The sequence below is a fragment of the Haliaeetus albicilla genome, chromosome 5 (assembly GCF_947461875.1).
Source record: "Haliaeetus albicilla chromosome 5, bHalAlb1.1, whole genome shotgun sequence".
Lineage (NCBI taxonomy): Eukaryota > Metazoa > Chordata > Aves > Accipitriformes > Accipitridae > Haliaeetus > Haliaeetus albicilla.
The window spans coordinates 29,461,788-29,488,450 of record NC_091487.1 but is presented as its reverse complement, the minus strand read 5'-3'; the positions used below and the strand labels follow the sequence as shown (position 1 = coordinate 29,488,450).

At 38.5% G+C, this 26,663-nt stretch overlaps 1 protein-coding gene across 6 annotated transcripts in view; it reads left to right on the top strand.

The window, feature by feature from the left end:
* Positions 1-26,663, top strand: part of NPAS3 (neuronal PAS domain protein 3) — a 628,856-nt gene that overhangs the window by 592,768 nt on the left and 9,425 nt on the right. For all 6 annotated transcript variants that reach the window (XM_069784007.1, XM_069784009.1, XM_069784008.1 and 3 more), the window contains 3 exons: positions 2,897-3,090; positions 9,674-9,780; positions 25,641-25,788. In XM_069784007.1, coding sequence (XP_069640108.1) covers positions 2,897-3,090; positions 9,674-9,780; positions 25,641-25,788 — 449 coding nt within the window. The remainder of the gene's footprint in view (positions 1-2,896; positions 3,091-9,673; positions 9,781-25,640; positions 25,789-26,663) is intronic.

Sequence of the window (26,663 nt, the reverse complement as noted above, 5' to 3'; positions counted from 1 at the left end):
GACATCTAAATGTGCCAGTCTATTCATATAGCAGTATTAGAAAGAAAGAAGACAATTATAGTTTAAAGATGGATTTGGACTGTTGCATACTTTTCAGAAGAAAGCATTTATAAAGAAAACTGCACAGAAGAGCTGCATTTACTTTTGATTTTCAGAATATTCCGAGGAAATTTTTGTTAAATATTTACATCTGGATCCAAGTATTGTCCTTCATAAAACAGTTTATTCTTGCAATTTAGCTTCATTAAAGTCATAATACTGCTTTAGGGTATGATAGACTAGTGCTGTGGGATTGAATTATAAAGAGATTAATTTTAGCTACTGGAGATAATTGACCCTATAATTCCTATCACCCCTAATCCCAGTTCAAATGAACCAGTGTTAAAAGTGGCAATACTCACAGTGTAGACAAGGTCATGACAGCTAGAATTGTTTTTTACTACCAATTAGATTTCCCACTTGGTGCGTTTGACTAATGTTGTCATAGAAAGGGATTTCAGGCATGGAAATACAGTTTCTTTAGAGGCACACAGGCACTGGAACTGATGGGCAGTTTGCTGTACATTTCCCAGTGTACAGAATCAGAATGCAATTGAGGGCTGACCCCTAAAATTTTAATTCAGATGGGGATTTAGAACATGTTTTGATCCATGATAGACCTAGGAACAAGCTAAATAATTTGAATCTGGAAGTAAACTCCCTTAAAATTCAACAACGTTAATATAGGGTGGGTCTAGCAGGTTTGGAACTGTCTCTTGGTGCAATACTACATCTGAGGTGTATTTCAGATGAGAAATCAGAAAAAAAGTGAGGTACTGACTGAATAGAGAGTTGTTCAAAAACAAATCATGTTGTTATTTAGCTGCAAATGACATGGTGGTTTCAAAAAATACAAGGAAGAGATAAACGGATTTTAAGTATGATATATCTTAAAAATTCCCTCAAGTGATAGTGCCAACTTCAAACATATTAGCATGAGGACTCTTACGAAAAAACAACAGAACAACAATACTTTTGCATAGCACGTTCAGTATGAGATGATTTTTCACATTATTACTAGTTATCCATCAGCATTTTTCCAAGCATTTACAGATTTGATTTTTTGCAGTAAGCTGAAACTGCATGATAAAAAGAGACAGATAATGATAAAAAGCAGATGTGTATGCAAGCCTAGCTAGAAGGAGCAAAATATACTATTACTGCCCCTCTTGTGAAGTTAATCCTATTTCTTTTAGCTATTTCTTCATTAGTTAATGAGGTCTTCAGGAAAAAAAAAAAAAAAAGAAAAAAGTGTGTTTGAAATGGTGGGTTTGCATCCTTGCCTTTAGGAACTTTTTCAAATATTCATAGAATAGTTTGCCCTTGGAAGGTGCATTAAGTGTGAGTTTAGGCAATAATTACTAAAGATGTGGGTGGTCAGAAACCTGCAAATGAAATGGACAAACACAGCAGCTAATCACTTTCCTCATTCAGATTCACTACACTGGCTGGAGTTGAAATGTAAAATAATGGAGAAAGGAGGTATTTTAATGATTAGGTTAAAAAAAAGAAACAAACTTCAAGGCTTAGATCACGGATCTGCTAGCATGAATTAGATTTGAATTTGGATGCACTTTGTGGTTTGCAGTCTTATTAATGAAAGATTTTCTTCTTTCACTTTCTATTAACAATCAATCTCAGATCAGAAGCAAAGTGTTTGGCTGCTGTCTTTGTGCGATGAGTGTCAGTGGACTTATAACTACATCCCATCTCTGTCACCTCCTCCAGTGCACCTGGTACCAACCAACATCTCTATTGACCTCTGGGTAGTGAGTCGGGGATCACAGTGAAAGGGGCCCCCATCCCCTGGAAGCTTTCTCTTCGTGTTGATGTTGTAACACACTCAGGGTGAAACTCTGGTATAGCCCACAACGGCCAGTTCTTACAGCTCTTTTATCCATGAGTACAGGAACTGTGGTTTCCATTTTCAGTTTGATATCTGCCATCAGTGCTGTATTTATATTCTTTTATTGAAAAAAAACCAACCCCTTTCTTTATCCACAGAACTCATGAAGGAATAAAACTGGAAGTAGTGGATTGTTCTTTTCCCAGAGTTTCAACTTACTCCATTTCCGGCAGCATTCTTAGAATTTCAGTCTCCAGGGGTGCAATTGCATCTCCCAGGCATCTTCTGGTGTTATCTTGTGAATAGGGAAAGAAACCATCTGCCCCCAGAGATCCCCATACATACAGAGTGTACTAGGCAAAGGCATTACGTTTCTACGTAAAAAAAAAAAAAAAAAAAAAGCTTGTTGTCGATGCAAGAAGACCATCCTGCAGCTGAGCTCATTGATCACTTCTCGGCTGTTCCTTCTCAAATTGCCAACCACAAAGAAGAAGTAATTCAAGGCTGTGAGCAGTCTCTCCATGGTGTAGGTGACTAGCAATTCAATTAAATCCATTCTGGAAAAGTTTCAAAACTGCCGATCTCTTTGTCTCATGTACAATTTCCAAATGTTAAAAAATTAATATTTTATTAATTTCTACCTTCATTGTTTCAGTTTTATCTCCCTCTCTCTTTTCTTTTGTTGAATTTCTAGCTTGTTTTTTTCTTCTTTCTTTCTGTAACAACCACCACAACAAAAATCAATACCACAAGGAGTTCTGAGGTTTTTATTTGATGAATGTGAAGCTTTTGCCTGTTATGTTCTTGTCTTCTTTTTTACCATGAGGACATATAGGACATGTTGACAGCCAATATTAATACGCTTAACACTAATACTGGCAGTTACTTAGTACAATTTTTGGCTGTGTTCAGTGGTCAGTAGGGAATAGTAATGCTATCCTTTAAAAGAAACTGATGTCACAGTTGCATCCAGAATTCACTGGGGTTTCTTTTATTGTTTTTATTTTCCAGGTGATTCATATAACAGGCCGGTTACGTCTGAGAGTGTCACTGTCCCACGGACGGACAGTACCCAGCCAAATCATGGGACTTGTTGTCGTTGCTCATGCTTTGCCACCTCCTACAATTAATGAAGTCAGGATTGACTGCCACATGTTTGTCACTCGTGTGAATATGGACCTCAATATCATTTACTGTGAAAATAGGTACAGCTTTTAGCTCCTTTTTTCTTTGTTTTAGCTGTGTGTATTCTTTGTTCCATGGGCTTGGCAAAAAGTTTTGAAATTTATGACTCTTGCAATGCCATCCTGGTGTTGTATGAGAGCATTGAATTCACTCTCATCATCATCACCTTCATTTTCATTACATCTTTAGAGGATAAAGGTAAATTAAAAACTACAGGATATCTTGCTGGAATAGAGGAGGATAGACCAGGAAAGATTCCTCTAAGCTTTCCCTGCTTTTTACAATCTCCCACCATCCCTCTCAGAGGCAAGATTTGGGACTAGACAGACGTTGGTCTGACCTGTATGGCCGTCCTTATGCTCCCCCGTCCTCCCCTCCACAAGTCTTTCTGTCTGAAGTTTTAAAGTTTTCCATTTTTGCATTGATTTGCAGATTACAGCACATCGTGCTTAGTGTTTAATGGAACAGAAGCACAGATGGCCTAGATAGTAGGCTAGAGAGGTGGGATCTGTTGCAGTAAGAGGTGGGAAAACCGTAGAATAAAATTGGTTAAGGGCACACTGAGAAAGACAGCAGTGAAATGGGAACAGGTGATGAGGAGCTGGTTGAGGGGGGCTGTGTTCAACGTGGTAGCAACAAGTGGACTAGGAAAGCGGAAGACAGGATTTAAATTCAGCTGTCTACTCCCTGGGGGGGTGGGTGCCGGTAGCATGGAGGGCTCCCCATGAGGGTCTGTTGGGGCAAGGCCTGGCAGTCAGGGCCTGTCCCAGCCCCCAGCCAGGAGCAGGGTAGCTGGGGGCACCGGGGCAGCCTCAGCCCTGGGCATCGGGCACCTGCCTGGGGACGGGCCGAGGCCAGGCTGGGTCGTGGGCTGGGCCTGGCTCAGCAGGGCCCATGGCTGGGCAGGGCCGGGCTGTGGGGAGCTGGAGGCTGGCCCTGCTGTGGCATTGCTGGGGCAGGGGCTGAGGGCCCCGGGGGGCAACGTGGGGTCCTGGGCCGTGGGCGGGGGGAGAGGAGCCTGAGCAGTTGAAATGGGATCCTGGGCTGTGGGCAGGGTGTGGGAAGGCCCACGGGGCTGGTCAAGACCATTAAGGCTTATTGGTGCCCTCAGTGCCCTGAAAAATAAAAACAAATTCTAGGGAACAGGTATTTAGAGCAGGGTGAAGATATCTGAGAAGGAAGATATAAGTAACAAAGAAGTTTGGGTCCATTGGTGGAAGTCTGAGGTATGGGGGGAAGGTTGGAAAGGAAGAAAGAAGGTAATGCAGCCAAAAGAAATTTTGTCAAGGGGACCTATCACCAAAAAGTGGAACAAAGAAGATGACTAATGCAAGCTTTTCATGTGACAGCAGCTGTGGCATATTATAAGTTAAGAGTGGAAGCTCACTGATATGAGCAATCATAATTGCTTAATCATAATGGAATACCTATGATCAGGATAGTGCATGAGTATAAACTTTTATCGAAAGGGATGTACTCAAATGTTTTGTTGAATCAGGGCCTTAAACAATTTAAAATAATCTTGGATTTCAGTTATGAGGTTATCTTTGCTGTTATGTTACTGAACTGCCACAGTAGTATTAAAAATAATATTGCTTGGCTATTAGAGAGAACACTTCATCTAAACTTCCAAAGCATTATCTAAAGAGAATATATTATTCTCATTTTTAAGCTTGGAAAAACTGCCCCGTAGAAAGTGGCTTGCACAAGGTCACAGAGAAAGCTGGTGACAGTATTAAAGTTTGGGCTGAGTTTTTGCCTGTGACTCTACCCAATGAGCATCTAGATTCTGTATAATCTGGCAGCTGGTGAAAGAGCTCTGGGGATTAACAGTATGATCTAGAAGAAACCTTTTGCCTTAGTCTTTGATTTGACTGTGACCTACCTAGGTAATAAGGGAAAGCTGCTACCACTGCAGAGCTCTTCAATGGCCTCAGTGAAATGAGTTGCTGGTATCTGTCCAGTTCCTAATGAACAGATTTCCTTTTAACAAAATCACCTGCACTTACTGTTACCTTCATTGGCAACCTCAATAAAAAAGCCAGGAATCAAATGGATGTGAAAAATGAACTATTCCGTCAGGTCAAGTATGATATGAATTTGTGGGCCGTGTTAGAAAGATTTATACTTCCTCTGCCATCAGTTTGGCATTTTTATGAGCCCTAAATTGTATATGTTTTTTTTTAATTAAACACTTTTCTCAAACTTTCCCTTTACATTCATGTAGCAATAAAACTTTCAAATGCCTGAGAAAGGCATCACTGAAAAAAATGTAAAATGCATTAGACGTGGAGCGCTGATTGGTAATAACATAGAAAGAGCTGATAACACATGGTAAACTATGGTAAGCCAGCTGACTTATGCAAGAAAGTGTTGCTCTTACTAATGTTTTTCATTCATTAAGGTAAAGGCAACATTATAAAGAAACTTCTCCTTGTTTGTGATGGACTTTATCTCATATGCTAGGGTAGAATGCATACGATGGTACTTGAGTTTATGTTGCAATAGTTCCATTTTAAGCCCCTGTGCCAGTGTTTAAAATAGTTTATAAAAAGGGTTTCAAATAGTAGAAACACTTCTGCTGGGGCTAGGAGGTGAACGTTAGCTCACTGAGGCAGTGGGATTTCCACTGATGGAAAGTGGAGTAAGGTTGACAGGACTTGGATTTCATAGCAGGTACAAAGCAGAATATAACTGTAAAAGCTGGAGGAATGGGAAGGACAGAAGAAGGGAAGAAATTAACTGAACAGCTGATTGAAGCTGTCAGATGAATTATCTGGGCATTTGCCAAGGCCATTCTCCAAGTCAGGGAAGTTGGGATCTCTCTTCTGGGACTATAGAAAAGGAGATATGTATCCCATCCTGAATATATGGGCTTGACTCCTGGCACTTGCGGGCAGCTGGGAAATTCTTTGTGGTGCCACAGTAAAGCAAGCACAACATTGATGAAAACAGAGAAAAATGGATCCATGCTGGGGAAGCTGTAAGCACTATTTATGGAGCAATGGGGAGTTGCTGGCAGCTGCAGGGAGTATGAAGCAGAAGCCATGCTACTTAACTGAAATGAATGCTCACAGTGGACCATTGGATCAGCAGGGGTGAGATCAATAGTACTCCTAGTTTTCCAAGTGGTTGCCTGCTTGCAACAGCAGGGAGCAGGAGTGACATTACTCAAGTCTTTGGGTGTATCTTGTTACGTTCCTCTGAATGAAGAGATCTGTATCAGAATCCTGGACTCAGTGCACAAACCAGTCAACAGTTAGCTTCCCTTCGAGACAAGATCCGTTAGCTAGTACACTGGCTATTTCTAGCAATTAATATTTTGAGAGTGTTAAATGGGGATGTATAATTTTGTTGCCTAAAATGTGGTATGTTAATCCATGTGTGTTTTCCAAATATGGGATTCATGTCATCTAAACTTCACCGTCTAGTCTAAAATAGTCTAGAATTTCTTTATTAGTCAGTGGAGTAAGAAAAGCATCTGCAGAGGACAAATCATCTTAGACAATGATAAATAACTAAAAGCAAAATAAAAAGACTGCTGCTAGAGTACAGCATCAGTCTGTATTTTCAGTGTCAACTGGTAGTGATTGGAGACCATCTGGAGAGAGCCTATAGCCCAGTTTAATGTGGAGTGCTATAGCCATATCTGCTAATATATGCCAAAAGGAAATAACCCAGTGAATATGGCATCTTCCAAATGGAAGAAGTTTGGCCTGTTGGCCATGACAGTGGTTGCCAATAGTTCCTTCAGATATACAGAAACAGCCTTGTGTAGGGAGCCTCAAGCCTACAAATGTGTGCACAATTTGGTCCTAATGCAGCAAAGCACTGTACCATATACCTACCTTTGCATTTCAATCTTGTTAACAGTCCTGTAAAGCAGTGGAACCACTGATCTGCTGAAACATAAGTCTGTGCTTATGTTTTACAGGATCAGGTCTGTGTATTCAGCAGAACTGAGTTCCTACCCATCAACCTGTTTTATTTTGTCAAAGGACTTGGGAGCCACAAGATCTGTCTCCTAAGTATTGCTCTAAGATATACTGTAATATTTCTTGCTTTTCTTCATGCAAATTATTTATTTTCCATCTTTGGTACCTTTGATATAAGCATGAGTGTCCTATTTGATGTAATTTCTTTTGCTTCTGGTTTTGGTGTCATTGCTTGCCAGGGATCATCACTTACATCTGGATATTCTTTCTGTTTCTTCTTCCACTTTTTTCATTAAAAAAAATCCTACGTCCTTCATATGTCTGTTTGAAACAGCTTTTTCTTTATATTATAGAATCATAGAATCATTTAGGTTGGAAAAGACCTTTAAGATCATCAAGTCCAACTGTAAACCTAAACCTGCCAAGTCCACCACTAAACCAGGTCCCTAAGTGCCACATCTACGCATTTTTTAAATATCTCCAGGAATGGTGGCTCAACCTCTTCCCTGGGCAACCTGTTCCAGTGCTTGATAACCCTTTCAGTGAAGAAGTTTTACCTAATATCCAATCTAAACCTCCCCTGGCACAACCTTAAACTTAAGGGATTGTGAATCTGCTTCCACAATTGCCTTGCTGTGTTCATTTTTATCTGTGAAGACTTTACACAACCATGCTGCTGCAGAGAAACAAAATACAGCTGAGTCAGATTTACCAGAGGGGGAAGCAGAATGATCATCTTCCATGTTAGCCCTGTGAACTGTAACACTCGCAGCCTGGGTACATCACAGGGCCGTGGCCTGCCTCGAGATTGCCCCTTTCAACTAGGCTGGGCAGGGTGGGATTTCTTCTCCCGGCCCTTGAAGCAGAGCCACCTCCTAACAGAAAACACAGTTCTTGGGCCAGAGAAGAGACAGCAAATTGTGCCAGTGAGGAGAGTGTAGACATGGGAGGGGGAGAGGCTTGAGTTCTGCTTCCTGCTCCATGGACTGTTTATCCACTTAGTCTAGTATAAAAAGATAATATACAGTCCGGGGGACAGAAACCTTTAAATCTCAGACTCCCTTCCTTATGGTGAGGTTTCTTATCACTGGGCAGAGATCCCAAGTCCTTTGTTTCCTAACCCATAATTCACTGTGCAGCCAAGGTGGAGGAACTCAGCAGGAGGGATAGGAAGTCCCACTGCCACAGTTCCAGGCTTGTCTTTATCTTGGTGAATTGTTTCCTCTCTGAGAAGGTAGGAGAGGTGCTTTTCAACTGTGGTTTGTGATAAGCACTAGACGGGTATCCCCAGCCAGGTATCCCTCATTTGGTTAAGTACTATAACTACTAGGCAGTTGTTTGAAAGTGCACATCCTTCAACATGCTCTGTCATGAAAGTGGGAGAAGGCTGTTGTGTTTTGTGCTAAACTTAATTTGACAATTTTTACTGGCAAATTTGAGCCCACCTGCTTTACCTGTCATGTTTTTCGTGTTTCCTATTTTTCAATTGGGAGAAACCACCAGTGCTCCTGTGGTGCTGTCTAATGCTTCCATTCTCCTTCAGTCTTCCTGGTCTATGCATTCTCCCTGCCTCAGCCACCCAGACAAACACAGCTCTGCTAGTCAGTGCCTCAGTGGCTGTGTTCGCCCCCTCTGCCTGCTGGGAACCCCTCAGACGTATGCAGTTTGGTTTCTGGTTTAGCCTCCCCACTGGCCTCCCTCAGGATCACACTCCAGTTGTTTGAGCTATCTGGTTGTATCAAGACGTTTGGTGTTTCTTACAACTCCCTTAAAAGGATGGCAATTATATCTTACAATTGCAAAGTGGGCTTAACCCCAACCATTGCAGCCTATTTCAAGCCCTAAAATATTATTCTATTTCTAGAAAACAGACATAGTTTAAAATGCTTGTGTGAGCAAGGCATTTTCCAATTGTTTTGTTATTTTCAGTACTGCATTTAAAGACACTGACGTCTTGACACTCCATGACAGAAGTTTACACATGCACACAGATATAAGCACGCAGACACAGACACACACACACACAAAGGTCTGCAGAATAGATTTTAAAGTTTCTATGTGCAATAAACAACAAAGTCCCAGTTGAAAGGGCCCAGAGTGAAAGCTGAGCTCCCAAATGAATTAGACTAAAAAAGATAACACCCTGAGGCATCTGTATGTCTCAGCATTTAAATTATATCCCTTGAAATATCAGTTTGGACTTGGTGCCAAGAAATGGTTGAAGAGCTTTTTCATGAATATACCCAATAGAAGACCAATCTGTTGAAATGAAATGTGTCTCTAATCATTTGGTATAAACATAACATGTTTTTACTTTATTATGTAACCTTGAATCATCTTGGTCTTTTAATGAGGATTTTGGATTGTTGCTAATGCTTTACAATTTCATGGAATTATATTGTCTTGGTATTATGCTACAGGGACAATATGCACTAGAACTTAACTTTCCACTTATTTAAATGGATAAAATGATTTCAAGGTTTCTTTAAAAAACATTTTCTTTCTTTTTTTTTTTTCTTTAAGGCTATGTCTTGTTTGTACAGCTATTCTGTTCAAATTACTATAGTGGTGAAAAAACTTTTTAGCAGATTTTACTTTCTGAGTCATTTGACAGTTCTTGTATTCTTTTCCTTCTTGAATTATCGGCTGTATTGTTTTTCCTTTTTAGGATTAGTGATTACATGGATCTGACCCCTGTAGATATCGTAGGAAAGAGATGTTACCACTTCATTCATGCTGAAGATGTGGAAGGCATCAGACATAGTCACTTAGACTGTAAGTGCTTCCATTTTTGTGAAAATATTCTGGTACAACACTTGATTGTTCCTGAACTATTATTTATATTCCATAACTGGGGTCTTCATCGTGCACCTGCTTTTTTTTTCATAGGGTTTCATAGAGGGTGGCTCAAATATAACTTTTTGTATTATTTATTTTCAAGTCTTTTTGTAGACATATAAGATTGTTCACATATATGGAAATAAAAAATTATATTTGTATTACCAGAGTTTCCAGCAGCTGTTCATTTACACATGCTATGCATTATTTTACTCCTTCAAAGAGGCTTAGGTGAGAAACTCTCTCCCTAGCACAGAAAATGAACTCCTCTCTTTGTTTTTTATTTCCGAGTCATAACATGGAGGTCAAAAACGGCAGCATATTTGGGATTTCACCAGGTTTCTCAATACAGAACTGAGCTACAGCTCTACCAGTGTTTTAACCACCCTGTGTATTAACATCTAAATGGCCCCCCACTATCTAAGTCCCTGTTATTGCACACAGGTAGTATCTGATCAGGATAAGGAAAACAGAAGTATAAAAATGTTACGAGACACAAACCTTACCAGAGAGCATATGCATATGCCTGTGTATGGGGGAAGGGAGGTTCAGCTTGATTCCTTGTAATTAAACTCTTTGTATTCCTCTTAGTAAAAGCCATAGGGCCTAATTCTTTTCTTGTTGAGATCTGTTGACTTCAGTGATGGTGCTCCTGATTTACCCTGGTGCGAAAAGAGACTTAGGCCCATAATCTCTAATTTATCTCTGCCTGCAGTGAAGCCAGATAAGTCTTTGGAAGTTTCAGTGACTGACTGCGTTTATGATTGACGTGTGTTTTTCTTAATGTAAAAGACTATCTGCAAACTGCCTCTTAAATTCAGCATCCCAGATTTGAACAACTGTGCTCCCCCTGCACCATGTCCTGCTAGCATTTCCTAATAAAAGGGTAGCGACCAAATACAGCCATGTTTAATTAGTTTTTACAAAACCATATGACTACAGTAGAAGGCAATATAAATCTTCAGTCTGAAAGTACCTTGCCTGATCAGCAAGGGGAGGTAGGAGGATAACTGCAACTGGAAAGCAGAACAGGGACAGCTTCTATGATAATATATGGCAGCCAACAACAGTATCAAGTTCTGTAAAGCTTTCAAATAGTCTCTGAAGTTTCTAGAAGGTAAAGGGCATTTGGCGTAAGAAGGTCAGGTTAGATAAATTTCTGTGGAAAAAAATAAAATCAACTGTCCAAAATTATAAACAAAGTAATTTTGCATCATTTACATTTTGAGCATTTAATATCCAGGAGAATATGTCAGTTGCTCAGAAATGAAGGAACAAATTCAGAAACTTACTTGGTGCTCTTGAAAATGGAAGTCAAAAATGACAAGTTGCACTTCCACTGCACTATCTGACCGAGGAAATAAAAGATATTTATGACTCAGACTTAACATACCACCTGGCAGAGATGAACATCCCATTTGAAAAAGACCTTAATCTTCTGAATGACCACTTCTCTCTGAAATAGAATATGCTTTATGAAACATTCATCTTCTGAAAACTTAGAGACCTATGCAGACAGTGTGAGTGCAGTGTGGTCCAGTGTATAAGCACTGGACTAGGACTCAGGAGACCCTGGAGACAGGAATGACTTCTAGAAAATCGCTTCACCTTACTGTGTTCCTGCTCTCACTGTACGTCCAGTTAAGCTAATTGGACTGCAAGCTTCATAAACTCAAACACTTTCTCCGATTATCAGCATCCAGTACAGTGGGGTTCCAAACTTGGCTGTGTGGCTATAGCATAATTATTCTTGCTAGGCTAATCTTTTTTTCAGTAGATGAGCCTGGTTACATCTTTTATGTATAGTTGTTCTCTTGGCTTATAGGAACAAGATGTTCACAGAATCATTCAGGTTGGAAGGGACTCTGGGACATCATCTAGTCCCACCTCATGCTCAAAACAGGATCAACGCTGATTCAAAGCAAATTGTGTAGCACTTTGACTAGTTGATCTTGAAAACCTTCAAGGTCAGACTTTCTACAACTTCTCTCAGTGGCCTGTTCCAATTATCCTTAATAAGGGCTTAATTATCCTCACAGTGATTTTTTTTTTTCCTTCTATCCAGTTGGAATTTCCCTGGTTTGGTTGTGCACCTCATGGCTCCATCTTTGCAGTAACCTCATCACAGGTATGCTGTTAGGTCCCCCTGAAGCCACCTTTTCTTCAGGCTGAACAAGCCTGGTCCCAGAGCCTTTACTCACAGGGCAAGTACTCCAGCCCCTGACTGCCTTGACAGACCTCTGCTAAGCTCACTGAAGTTTATCAATATATGTCCTGTGCTGGGAGCCTAAAATTTTATTCCAGATGCAATCTAAAGAGTGATGAAGGGGAATAATGACTTTCTGTGATCTACTGGCTATACACTTCTTTGTGCAGCCCATAGAGCACACTGCTGATTCATGCTTAGCATACTGTCCACCAGAACTGCAGGTCCTTTTCCGCAAAGCAACAACCCAGCCAGTCAGTCCCCAGCCTGTACCATTGCAGGGAATCAGTCCATCCCAGGTACAGGACTTTGCATTTGTCTTTTCATGTTGTTCAAACTCATGCTCTGGATTAAAGATATTCAAGTTTAAATTAGACTTGGGAACAGCTCAGGAAGTATACCTGCCCGTTATAAGTCCTGCAAAAGCTGAAGTGGTTCATATCTTTGCCCAGAGAGATGCTTGACTTTTCTAGCATTTGGAAAAAAACTTTGTAGAAAAAAACAAGAGAAAGAAATTGCAAAATCCCAAAATACTTTATACCAAATTGTCCATCCTAGAAAATCAAATTCAAACCAAACTAGAAAGAGAAAATCCTCCTGGTTTAGTTAAAATAAAATTAGAGCTAAAATTGAGGAACTTGCAGACACTGGCTGTAGAAGGTAAAACCCAGCAGATCTGTAGTTCCCCAAAATAGACAATTCAGGAAATTTGCCAGTACAACATACAAAATAATTGCTTGAGAGTACAATGGGGGGAAAAAACCACAATATTATGCAATATTTTGAAGAGGAGCTGGAAGCTAAAGTAATGGTTAGAAAGCCCTATAGAAAAGTAGAAGCAGGACTTGAGAAAGCAGAAAACTGAAAAGGCTGTGTTTTATGGAGGACTGCAGAATGCAGCTAAAAATCTTGATTGATTTTTACAGGAGAGAAAATAATTTTAAAGATTAAAACAAGAAGAAACCCAAATTGCAGTAGTAGATCTAGGGGTAAAAAGAAACACAAATGAAACAGCTACTCTGCCTATTCACTGACAACATACCAGAAAAAAAATGGAAAAAATAAGACCAATACATCCTCTCTTCTCATCCAGGTTATTCAAAGACATCAAAGAGGAAAACAAGCAAAGAAGAGAATGTTGCACTAAATCACACAGAAAAAATCAAGAGGGCTGTTGATGGCTTCAGATCATAGCAGCCCATTAGAAACTGAAAAACAGGCCTTGTTAACACTATCTCAGATAAAAGACAAAAGCAGTTTCAGGAATGTGACCATAACAAGTATAATGGTGAAGGTCTGCAGGACTATAGCAGTGACAACAGTCTTTTGTAAGGGAACTGCTGCCCTAATGAAAGGTCAGTTACAGTCAATAGAACAGCTTTCATTGGCTTCAATGGACATGGGGATTATAACCTAAACCAGCAAATTTATATGGACTAAAATTCTGACCCCAGTGAAGTAAATAGAAAAAATTCCATTAGGTTCAGTGGAGTCAAGATTTCTACTTAGAGATTTATGTTACTTATAGCTTGATGCCCTAGTGGATTAATAAAACAACATTCATACTCTAACTCTACATATGCCTGCATTTATTCCAATTCAATAATACATGGTGGCAATCCCACAAGTTATTGAATTGTCAATTTTTTTCAAACAGAAATAAAAAGTTTAGGGATAGTGTTTCTATCTTGTTTCATTCAAGCTTTCAGTGATCATGCTTTTTCACAAATCTCCCAGACAACTCTTTGTTGTTACAATTCTACCTTGTTAATCTGTTTCCCGTTTTATAATGCTTCATGGTTTCAGAAGTTTGGGAAACTTCTCATTTGTTCATCTTCGCTGTTTTTGTTGAACAAATTGCTTGTAGAATACTGACACATATCACTTATCACAAATCAAGTTTCTCTCACAGAGATTATAGTTAAAATGTTCTCTAGTCTAACAGCCTGTACACCATCCAGCATCATGGCTCAGCTCTTGGCTCAGCTGACACACAGCAACTGGCTAAGCTGCAACAACTTGTGTTTGAATCTGAGCCCTCAAAAATTGCAGGTCTAGCTGTACCCTGGCTCAGATACAGTCCCTAATCCTAGCTATGTGTAACAGAGCTCTTCATTAGGATATGTGGCATGAAAGAGTTGAAGTTGAATGTTCTATGTTTCATAGTTATGCATCTAGAACTAACACCCTAGAAAGACCCCTCATGCCCCCGGTTCTACTTCACCACTTGTAAGAATGGGGAAGGTGAGCAGATCCTCTCTTTTTACTTGCCTCTGCATAGAAACATTGCAGGGCTGAACTGTATGTCAAGCATAGGGCAGTTCATACATTTGCACCAAGCCATGAGTCCCTGCATGGGTAGAACTGCCCTTGTTCCAATGACAAGAAAATTTCCCTGATCTTAAAGCTAGCAGGATACATTTTATGTCAAATCAATATCAGAAATCAAGCAGATTAATAAAATTACTGTTGTATCAGGTCTTAGCACTGTCTGTAGAGCCAGCAAGGGCAATTGACACTCACTGCTCTCTAGAGTACGATGCTGTGCATATGTGCTTCCATTTGGTTGACACTGTTATCATACAGAGGTCTGCAACATCCCTTTTTGATTTAAGAAATACATTTCTTGCTAAGATTGAATGGATATCATATGCTGTAGGAGTATACCTCTTCCATTTAATTGAAAAAATTAATGACCTTCATTGAAAATCAAGTACTTGATGTTACTCTTCAATGAAGGTCATTAAGAAAGCAGCAAGGAAGGATGAAAGTCAGGACCTCTGAAGGCAACCATGAATATACTTTTGGACAAATATAGGACAACGTGCCACCATTTGAAAATTAATATATTGCTTGTAAGAACATTGTCACAAGTATATATTGGTATATAATATGTGCTTTTTCATTTTGGAATCCTAATTGAGGTCTAAATTCAGAAACCTGACACTGACAAAAAAGATACTTGTTGTCCTCAGCTATTGCTTAGAAAATATCATCGTGTTTCTTCAGGATTTGATTTACAACTATAAGAAATACAATTCCTCAGGAACAGTGAGCCAGGGCAGTTCATTTCCCATAAAGCAAAGGTCTCTGATGAGTATGTTTGGTAGCACTCCCTCTGATCTACTTTATCTGGTTTCCAGTGGTTAGAATAATCCAGTCTTTCTGAAAATAAACTATTCCACATTCACCTTTTTCATGGCTCCCCTATTTTTCAAGGGATATTACCCCCTCAGTCTGCTTTTAAATCAGTTATATATTCATGATTTCTTTTATGTATGTTCAGTAGAAAAATTCTATTGCTGTACAAAATATTGCTTAGTGGTTTAGCCTACCAGCTGTAGTTGAACTAACTCTTTTAACTTATGCATATCAGTTATAATTTTTTATTCTCTTAATAACCTCAAACACATGAAAAACAAATAGAATGAGTTGATAATTTCTAACAGTAAAATACACTTCACATATTTTTCTATCATGCTGTGGAATAACTCTGCAATGTCAAGTAGCACACAATTAGTAAAACTGTAGGGGAAAAAAAAGAAGTGTTTTGATCCTGAGGAATTTTTATCCTAATCAGATCGAAATTTCAATGCTCTTGTAGTACTTAATATCTTCAATCACCAAAAAAATCAAACTGATTCCAATGTCAGGTTTTGCATTCTGGGACTGAAATAAAATGCTAAAATATACAAATGAATCTCATGTTTGTACAAGTTTATTATCATCACTAAAAAGCAAGATTGATTCTAAATTAGGCTGATAGAATGTCTGGTGTTCAGCTAATTCTTAAACCAAGCCCGCCTGGCATCCTGATGAGAGTCTAGTGTATCTTGTTTTCAAACTATTGCAGAAGTGTTGGTCTGACCACCTGCACAATCCTCCTCTCTGTCCATACTATGGGTCAGCAAAGATTTCTGCGTTGGAGACTGGCATCCTTATGTCTTTTTGACTGGAGATAGTGGCGATAGAGCAAGATGAGGGAACAGGAGATAAGAAACTAAAAGAAACAGAAGCATAAAAAGAAAACATTGGTTTGATTCATACAAGGAAAAAAGGAGCACAGACTTTGGGTTTAGGCCATGCCTAGTGTTTGTTTTTCTGTCCTAATGGATCTTAAATTATGTGCACCTAAGCAAGAGTGTGTATGTTTGGTGTCTTTTAGCCATGCTCTGAAATCCTGTTGTGTTTGCGCCTGCAAATGCGTCTTTGGATTATGAGAGATGCTGGTCTGTCTAGGTTAGTTTCTTTGTCTGCTTTCTGACTAAAGCCAGTTACTTTAGATGAAGGGGGAAAACACTCTGCAATAGGCAATTATGTACACCTTGCACCCTTGTTTTCTACATAATACACTATTAACTCATGATTGGTTCGTTCCTTGAAAGGTGAGATTTATACCACTGCTTGCATTTCTGTTTGTGGAGGATGGTTGTTACTATTGTAATATTTGGTATTCTAATTATCCATATAAGTATTCAGATATCATTTTAAATCCCGATAAATTTCTAATCTTCCTGATATTTTGTGGCTGTTTTCCAGGTGCATATCATGTGATATCAGACAAATGGTTTTTGTATGTAAAGTATATAAGAGTTTACCATAAGCATCAGATCTTTTGGATAGTAAACAAACCAGAAAACTCTACAAAGCTAAACCTTTAAGCTATTTAAACCACTAGCTGCTGATCCTAATTGCAGAGTTTTGCCTTCTGTAGCTTAGCAATATACAGTTGTTTTGCAAGATGCCTCAGATAGTTTGTATCAATAACTCTTTAACTTAATTCCTGATGCTATTTCATCTTCAAATTAAATCTAATGCAATACTGATTAGTACGTTCCCATTTCAGTTTGTAGGCTCTCCATTGTAAGTCTTCCACAGCTCACAGTCAGTTGAAATTTACACCTAAACTCTTCTCCTATTTTTACATTAAAAATGCATGTAGTACCAGCTGTGTAAGTACAGCTACTGCATTAAGGGGCTATAGAGTGAAGGTTGAGCTCTGACTTCTGCTGGGAACTTCTGGTTTCCCAGTTACTCCCTTAATAATCTTCTTTTTTTTTTTTTTTTTCCCCAAGTCTCTTTGTGCTCAAAATTTCCAACCCCAAAGATGAATGTATACTTTGATATTATTCTTGTGATAGATTGCAGAAGCACATGATAAATTGCAAAGCCATGGAAATAAAAGGTTTTACTGTGCACCTCCAGCAGCTTCACCTTCATTCTGTCTGGTAAACTATTTCTGTGGTGACTTTTGCCGCATAAAGTAAATGTATGCTATTTTAAAAATGAAGGGGAAAAGTACTTGAGCCACATATCTTTTCACTTTCATTGCTGAGGTTCCCTCCAAAATTATTGAGACCAAAAGTGTTCATCACCTTGTAGTCTAAGTCAGAAACAATGTTGCTTCATTGAAAATCCAAGGACAGATTAAGGATTTTGTTTGTCGTTTACTAGGCTGTGAAATATTCCATCCTAAAATGTCACTATGTGAAGGTATGAAGAAATTGTTGCAGACCTTTCCAGAGGTTTAGAAACACATTAGCGCTACTGGGTTTTTTCATTTCTTTTTACTTTTCAAAGGTCTGGACAGTTGACCTTGTGTCTCTGATGGAGACAATTTTCAAAGCCGGAAGGACGTGAAAACAGTATTAGTAAAATGTGTAGCATATATCACATATGTGACGGTGTGGCAATAGGATTTATTAGCAGTCGTTTGAAAGAACCTGCATAAATCACTTGTGGCTTTGCCATCCATGAGTGATGTGGCCAGCGGTGGATCAATGTTGGTTTTGGTGTCTGATAACTTATAAAGTGAGTGGGCTGGTGTCCGGGACTTTGGCTCAGTGGACTTTTGGGAATGCCCTGCCAAACATCTGAAGACTTTGTACCCAATGTCCACAGATTGCTAGGTATTCGTTCTGAGATCATGAAATGCTTAGTTATTCAGAAGTTCTTTTATTTTTATTTTGCAAGGAATTTTTTTTGGTTAGTGCTAAGCTATTTTTTTACGGCTTGTGGAGAAAAGTGGAAAGTTTTGTTTTGTTTCCTTTTCTTTCCTTTTACAAGTCATTTGGTATAAAGGGACAATTTCCTTTAAAAATGTCTAATGTAGTTTACTGCCAAATGTGAGGTGGTGATGAATCTTTGTGGTAGGTAGAAGGGTATTTGACCATTCAGTTGTGCCATGCCACCATGCCACTGTGCTGTGGATCCCTTTCCTCTAGAGATTAGGCTGAGAAAACTACTCATTTCACTCAGTCCAAGTACCCAAACAGGGACTCTTATCCCAGAAATGAAAGCATGTTTAAAGGGATACTGTCCCTTGAAGCAGACCATCTTTAACCTATGAAATTCAAAAATAAAATTAATATTGCTGCCAATCTGCTTCTGTGAAACTTCTATCTCTTTTCCTATTCATAGGAGATATAGTTGTGTGTAGTCTGCTGATACATTTGGCATGGAAAGGGTTATGTTCTAAAGTCATTAATCTTACATAGGTTGTCATATGATGGACATTAATATTAGTGGAGAGATGGAGGACAGATTTAAGTTTCTTGAGCAAGCAGGGCCAAATTTCTCCTCTGATGTTGCGTTTTAGTAGCTGAGGGCAAAATTTGGATCTGGGATTTCATTTTCCCCTCCAGTTTGAACAGAGAGAGTTCATTAATGATAATGGAAGTTCTGTCTGAAGTTGGTGTTCAAAGCAGGCTTGGGTTTCTAAACGACCATTTCAATATTAGCAGAAGAAAATCATTTTATGGCAGGATTGAAGTTTTAAAAGTCATGGGGAGACAGACAAATCATGAGGGAAAAGAAGAGTTAAGAAAGAGAGAAGAAAACCTAGAGAATCCTAGGTAGACAAATCTACTGTTCATTTTTCAATCCAGTTTATCATTAAATAAACTTAGTTAGTTAGTTAATTTACATCATTTTTATCTATAGAAACAACAGAGAAGTTTTCTGATATGCATGCTGTAAGCTTCCATGGAAGAGTGCATCTAGTGATACATTGAATTATATATTATATTTCTGTCATTACATTTGATCAATACTTACATAATGTTTTAAAACAAACATCCTACCTAGCATTATATGTTCTCACTAATAGTTATTGTTAAGCATAATTATAAAATTGTAATTTTTAATGATGAACCATAGACAAATGGTATGTTATAACCACCATGAAAGGGATGGAGGGTTGAAAAGTGTCTCTGTTCAAGTAGGAGATGATTTGTGCTTAGTGCTGGGAAATACTTTTTTTTTCTGGTTTTGCTGGGGTTTAATAAATTTGTACTGCTGCTGTGAACTGACATCATGTAAACTGATAACATAGGGTTGTTGTTAGACAAAACATCTTCCTGGTCCTTATCTGAGATAATTTGGAATCAAATGAAGGCAGAATCTCTAGTAGAGGCTAGGAATTTTCAGAGGGCTGTAGTACCACTCTCCTGGGATTAGGATAGGTTACAAAATCCGTTAATGTTTTTCCAAACTATTTTTACTATTTAGAGTTACTTTTCTTCCCTAGCTTGATATGTAGTATGCAAGACTTTTCTCACTGTATTTGGCAAGTGATGACCTTGAGCTACAACCTTCAATCCTAATATGAATCCACATTTTTTTAACAGTTTGACTCAGACCGCTTTTATCATTTGCTTTTCTGCAAAGTGAGGCAGGAAAAATATTGCTTTGTTTTTAAAGATTCTTAAGCTTTCCAATTTTTCTAAATGTCGATTAAGGCTTTTTAATTTTTTTTCTGCAAGGTTGTTGATCCTTATTTTTGCCTAATTTGCCAGGTATTTATGTATGTAACGTCCCCACACGGGAAAATTAAACAGTATTCCATATTGCAGAAGTAAGCAATGAATCAATTGCCACACTTAGCATTTTTAGAGTGACTGTATATGCTTAAAAGAGTTATCCCAGGTGAATGAAGAAGTTAGGTGGGAATTGATACCAGTGAGGTACAGTTTTCTTTCATGAATCTGACCTGCTACTTCCTGCATGACTTTGGAATAGATTAATTTATGTTTAGAAGCCAGCAATTATTACTGTCTAATATTCCTATCACGATAGTAGCCAAGTCTCATTCAGTGTTATTGACACAATAAGCTGCATTCTACCCAAACCTAAAAAAGATGTTCTCTGTCCAGCACTCAGGGCTTTCTCCTGTTATATGGCGTGAGTAAAATGCAGCTTCCTAAAGCCTCAGAGAACCAGTATTTTTCTAAAGAAACAGTTATCATCTTTCTATGTTTCTTAAGAGAACTCTGTTGAGATACAGTAAGTCACACAGGGGTGGTAAGCAACTGTCTCCAGTGAGGGGAGGTAAAGCAATGTGACCCATGGGGACTTTTGTGATGGGAAGGTGGCATTTTTCCTCAAGCAATCTGCTGTGGAGGCCACACTTTTGGCCTGGTGGGTAGGGAACGCGTTTGCACGCTGTCCTGGCTTACATCCCCTCCTCCTCACCCTAGCCCGTGTAGTAGATACGAAATCGAAGTGTTTGTGGAGAACTGCATAGATGGCACACGTTTGCTCACTGAATGTCTACAAGTCTCCTATCACCTAGCTCGTAATTCTGTTTAAGTAACAAACATCATTTAACATTGCTAAATATTGCTCAGTACGTTTTTTTCATTGCTAAAATCCAGTTTGTGGATACCTGCTATTTAAATTATCTAACTCACTAATTGCAAAATCTATAGAAAAGTCCTTACAACATCAAAGGCTCACTTGATCCTCAGAGCTGTTATAAATGAAAAACTGCCTCTGTTACAAGCAAATAAGGCACTTAATGCACTCTTTCTGGCTGTGATGCTATTTTTCCTGTGGGTTTTGAAAATGACCTTCCTGTAAGCATCAAGGACTGTAACTTTTCAGATAAAGAAACTTGTTCTTGTTTTAAGTCTATGCCAGGTTCATTCCCCTATAGCCCACAGTTTTCAAAAGCAGAAGAAAAAGTAATCCAGAATTAAAAAAAATAAAAAAACCCCTCTGTTTCCAGAACGAAGTTACCCTGTCAGCTTGCCTTGGGCCTTAGGTGGAGAAGTGGAGATTAAAGAGTCAGTATTCCTTTTCATGTTTCGTCTGCCAGTTTTGTGAATGTAGAAAGAGTACTTGTGGCTGCAGCTAAGTATCCGACTATGGTATTAAGTATGACATTTTCATCCTCATGCAGTAAATTAAAAATATTCTTATAAGTTTATCACAAGGGGAATTCAGTATCAATACCATCCAGTCATTGATAAAGGTATTTCAAGGAGAAGGGTGAATAGCACAGCAGATGTAACCTCAATATTTTCACCAGTTATAAAGAGCCTCTTTGTGAAGCTGTGTGAATATGTAAGATGATCTCATCATTTCCTATTTACTCAATACTTACCTGAATACGCAATATAGTGTAGCTTTTAAATGCATATGCACATGAGTAAAATGTCCTTTTGTAAGAGACTTTGCTAAAAGACTGCTTTTGATACACAATTTCTTCATCTCCTCTTCAAACTGAATTAAGCTACTTCCTTCTTTTAAAACACAACTCACTATTTAGAAGCTTTGGCTTTGATTTCTCAGAACAGCCTTACAGGAAGAAACTATGTTCTTTTTCTTTTTGTAACCATATTTCTGAAGACAAACTTGTACTGATTTATTTTGATTTTCTAACAGAAATAGGTTCCTGCAAAGAACACTGACTGTTTCTTCTTCTCCCCCCTCCTTCACTCCACTGCTACAAGAATATTGCTGTGCGCAAAGCTACCAAGGAAAACTGAAATCCCTCTGTTGGGAACTGTGTACATAGCAATATATTCATACTTTGAGAAATAAGTGAGGGGGGTTTTTTAGTTCTTAGCATGACATACTGTGCATTTCTTGCATGCTAACCACTGAATTCAAATTGAGTAACTAGTTTCAGCAAATTTGAGTCGAGTTTAGCATCCACCATTTTAGGGAATATATCTGTGCAGCTAACATAAAGGTCACTGGTTTTAAAACATTAACCCTCAGTTATTCCCTTTGATTAAAAGGTTTAGATATATATGTGTATATGTATAATTATATAACCCAATCCTGCATAATCCCGTGTAACTTCAGTCACACAAGCCATCCCACCGATGTGGTCACAAGTCTCACCTTCCCCTACACTGCATTGTCTGCCAGACTGGGTACTCCATGTATAATACAAATAGAAATTTAAAACTCTTTACATTTCTCAGTGTACAAAAGTACAGAGCTGAAACCTGATTCTCAATAAGGGATTTGTCTTAAGTACAGTCTGAATAAGTCCAGGATGTAGCCCACATGGCATTACTTTTTCAGAAGTTTATGCTAAGCTGAAACGCGTGGTCTGCTGCTAGTAACAAAACACAACTTCACAAGCAGAACTTAGGGTAGACTAATTCTTTACTTTCATTTCTTCTCAAAATCAGTAACTTTATTAATGGACTCCCTGTACCTGCAAACCGAAGATCCTCAAAATGAAACTGGGCTTTACTCAGTAACACTAGATTATCAGTAAACCAGATAGATTTCCCTTCCTAACATGTCCTTCTAGTTGCTTGTTTTCTCAAAATTCTCATCTAATTTCTAAGTTTCAGCTTGGCAATGTCAACAGTTAAAAAATACCGTGAATTAGGAAACATTTCAATTTTTTTTTTCATTCTTTCTCTTTCATCACATTGAGAAATTTCTTCCCAAGCTATAGTATGAGCTTTCAGAACTGGCTTGGGGGTGCCTGGTGCACTCTCAAAGGATGTAAGTACCAGATTTAGCAGCACAGCACAGCTGGCCTGCCAGAGAATCTCTTTACAGAGAGAATTTTTATATTGAATCATGGGACTTCCTTCAGAGCGTGGTCCACGAATCTCTCATATGCAATGTGCTTTAGACAGATGCAGGAAGGAAAATCCTGTGTATGTGGTAATACGTCTGAGGTGGCCAAATAGAGAGTGGGAATTTGCAGGTAGATTAACTTTATGGAAAGCTCATTTTCAAGACAGTATTTCAGATATTCTGTGGATGTATAGTAATTTGGGAGCCTGAACTCTGACTGTAGATGGTTTCTATGCAACTCTGATGCTCTGAATTCTCTTTCCTGAAAAAGCAATCACCTTTTCCTTCAGAAATAACTTATAAGGTTTTAATTTCCCCCTTTTTTCCATAGTTCTGAAATGAATGCTCTGTATAGCTCATGACGTAGACTTTTCCAGTGGTGCAACAATCAATATAAAAGGTACTGAAGGAGGAAGGACTTACCTAGGATGAAATAGACTGAAAGAGCTGGAGGATCTGGGTCCTCATAGCTATCACTATGCAGAATTGCCGTGTGCTCTTCAGTCACTGGCTAGTGACTCACCTGGTACCTTGACTTTCAAATGTGCATGTGGGCAATTGTGAGGATTCATCCTTTGGTATTTGTATAGCATGGTAAACTCCTCAGATAAAAACTGTTGTAAAGAAGACAACAGTATAATTAGTAGATACAAGTGCAGATAGGTTTTGCTAGTTTCTGCACACACCTGTGGGTGTTCAGGTTTCCAGAAAGGAGACGATATCACTCCAGACTTCCAGGCCTATCAGTTTTACTGTCAGCTGTAAGCAGAGTATTTTGAATATCCAATTTTACTGAAATGGAAAAGTCTACCATGATCAAAACTTACAGCAGTACTTTTCTTCCCTTATTCTTCATAACTGGTAAAGTTGGGCTAATTTATGTGAGATTGTTTTCTAAAGTGGCATACAACATTGGCTTGACAGAAATGCTGGCTAGTCAGTTGTTTATATTTTATCTTTATTCTGCTGTGTAATGAGGTTTTGAAGCCAATGAATTATCATAGCAGAATATTTAGAGCTTGGAATACAAAAGTAAAAATGTAGGGAAACTTATGAATCTCTGCTAGAAACACACCTAATTAACTAGCGGTTGCTGAAAAACAACAGGACCCCGATCACAAATATTTGTTCATATTACAGCTGAACCTAACTTGCACTTTACATTCACTTTACATTGCACTTTTTTACATGCATTTTTTTATTCAGTAGTTGAAAAATTGGAGTGGGTATTGGGGGATCCCTCCAAGATAAGAAAGCATCTGTGTTTGTATCGCTGCCTTTGTAAATATCTTTTTCTGTAGATACCTGTTGTACACGGATTTAGCTATAGATACATTCATATGTATAATTAGGGATATAGACATTTGGTTAACTTGAAAGCTCCAAAGTGTCATTTGTCACATTTATGGTAGGAACTTTAACTGCCTTAAATACTTATTCTTTTCCAAAGTGACTTTTTTCTTTTCCCTCTACAAAAAAAAAATGAAAATGTACTTCATGAAACTATTGTATATGAAGCACTTATTAGCCGTAATTAAATGGACAATATGAATTTACTACGTCTTTAGGACTCTGGCTTGTTCTGGTTTAGAGCAAGATGATTAATGCAAATACATATTACTTGAGATAACCATTTAGCAGCTAATTTAGCCAAATTTATTACAGCAGTTAGAGGTTTTTCATTTCAGCAGACGGAGACAAGGACATGACAAAAGCAGAAGGTGTATATGAATGCACACTGCCCTCTAGTGCACAAAGCTTAATGGATTAGTACGGAATGCAGAGGAGAGTAAGTGCTCCAGTAACAATAGTACCCAGATTTTGTATAGTTTAGGTTTTCTTTAAAACCATGCTGCTCCCTTCCACTGAAAGATTTGCATTTCATCCCCTTCTCCTGTCACTGAAGCATCAGATACAAACCAAATCCGTTTCAACTTTGCAATATTTTGGCTGAAGTATTACTTTAAACATCTGTATTTTTAAGCCTTCTTGCTGTGAGCATTTAATAGCACCGTTTCACATTACTGATTGCTTTTACTTGTTTCTCTGTTTCCTAGCGTATTTCAAACAGCGGAGAAAGCCATCACTCTTTGGCTCTAACCAAGCCATTCTGTGCCTCCCTTAGGCCTCTTTCACAGTCTGTTGGTAGATTTACTTTGCTCTGGTAGAAAGTAAATTCTCCTAAGACTTTCCCCCCACTGACCAGTGGAGATTTGGTTCATCTGAGAACTGTAAATTCTGTTTGACAAGATCAAAGAAACAGATGTGTAAGTTCAGTGGTTGATATCGCCTGCAATAAGGAGAAATGATCAAAGCAGCAGGGGTAGAGTATCTTCCCAAACCTTTCAAATATCCAGAATCTCAAAGAGGTCTACCTAGGAGCTATGAATAAATCACATATAAATTTGCCTCTTTTTTTCCTTTTCTTTTTTTGCAGTTTGACATTGAGTGCATTGAAAATGTCCACACAGCAATAAGTATTCTGTGAACCAAAGAGATTTGTAGTTCTTTTTACTTTTCTTCTTCCACTAGAGTTTCCAAAAACAGATTAAAATTATACTTTGAAAACTTCTAAAACATGCAGCTAGTTATACTGAACTTCAGATCCTGTTTGTCATCTCACTGGCGTGCTGCATTAAACCTAAAAGAAGCCAAGGGTCTTCTGCTTATACTTGTGGCATGTTGTACAATGAAGATCATTTTACCACAGTTCTAACATGCACTATATCTTGCTTCTGTTTTGTTTGTATTTTTTTGCCAGTGCTGAATAAGGGTCAATGTGTAACAAAGTATTACCGCTGGATGCAGAAGAATGGAGGTTATATCTGGATACAGTCTAGTGCAACTATAGCTGTCAATGCCAAGAACGCGAGTGAGAAGAATATCATCTGGGTCAATTACCTTCTTAGGTAGGTCTTCCAGTCACTTCTCTCACTTGAACTGCTGTCTCTGTTGCTTGTCTCTGTTGGTGAGAGTTTCAGGAAAAAAACAGTTACCTACTGGAGAAAGTTAAGGAGAAGAACTTTTCAGATGATCCACCTCAAAAACAGTGCCATTTGGTTATATTTATTGAGACATCTGTCATGTCTCAGTACACTGAAATATTCTTGAATTATTACGCTGCCTTAGTCTTCAGATAAACCCTCCACCACTTTACTGCATGCCTCCACTGCCCTGAAATCTACTCAACCTGAGCTCAAAGGTAAAAATGATCAGCACCAACTTTCAGTAGTTGTGTTATAAAATCTGGTGTGAAGTCCTGGGCACTGGTTTATTTGGTTATTGAAAATGCATGGAAGCAAATTTCTGGAGTGCTACAAAAAGGTCTTTCTGAAAGGTGTTTGCCAGTTCACTCCAGAGAGAGGAATTTTCTCAGAGGAAAAGCCTAGAACTAATATGTTGCTCCTGTAACCATCAGTATTCACACTGAAAAATGCAAAATAGGATTTAAAAATAAAAGTGGCAATTAAAACTATTTTAAACTATTTTAAACAAAAATAGTAGTAATATCTTGAATGAAAGGCTCCTCCCTGAGAAATTCTGTTTTACCAAAGCCCAGGTATTTTAGTTTCTGAGCTCAAGGGAAAACCAACAGTCACTGAGAGAGAGTGAAATATAAACCTGACCGTTCTCATCTGAAAATACCTTTCAACACATTCTGCTTTGTGAAAATGTTCAGTAAGATTGGGGGATTTTCTGTTTCACTCCAGAGCAGAACAAACAGACAAATAAAATTTGAAACCTTGAGATTGTCGTGAAATGCAATTGTCGTTTTCTGGCCTGT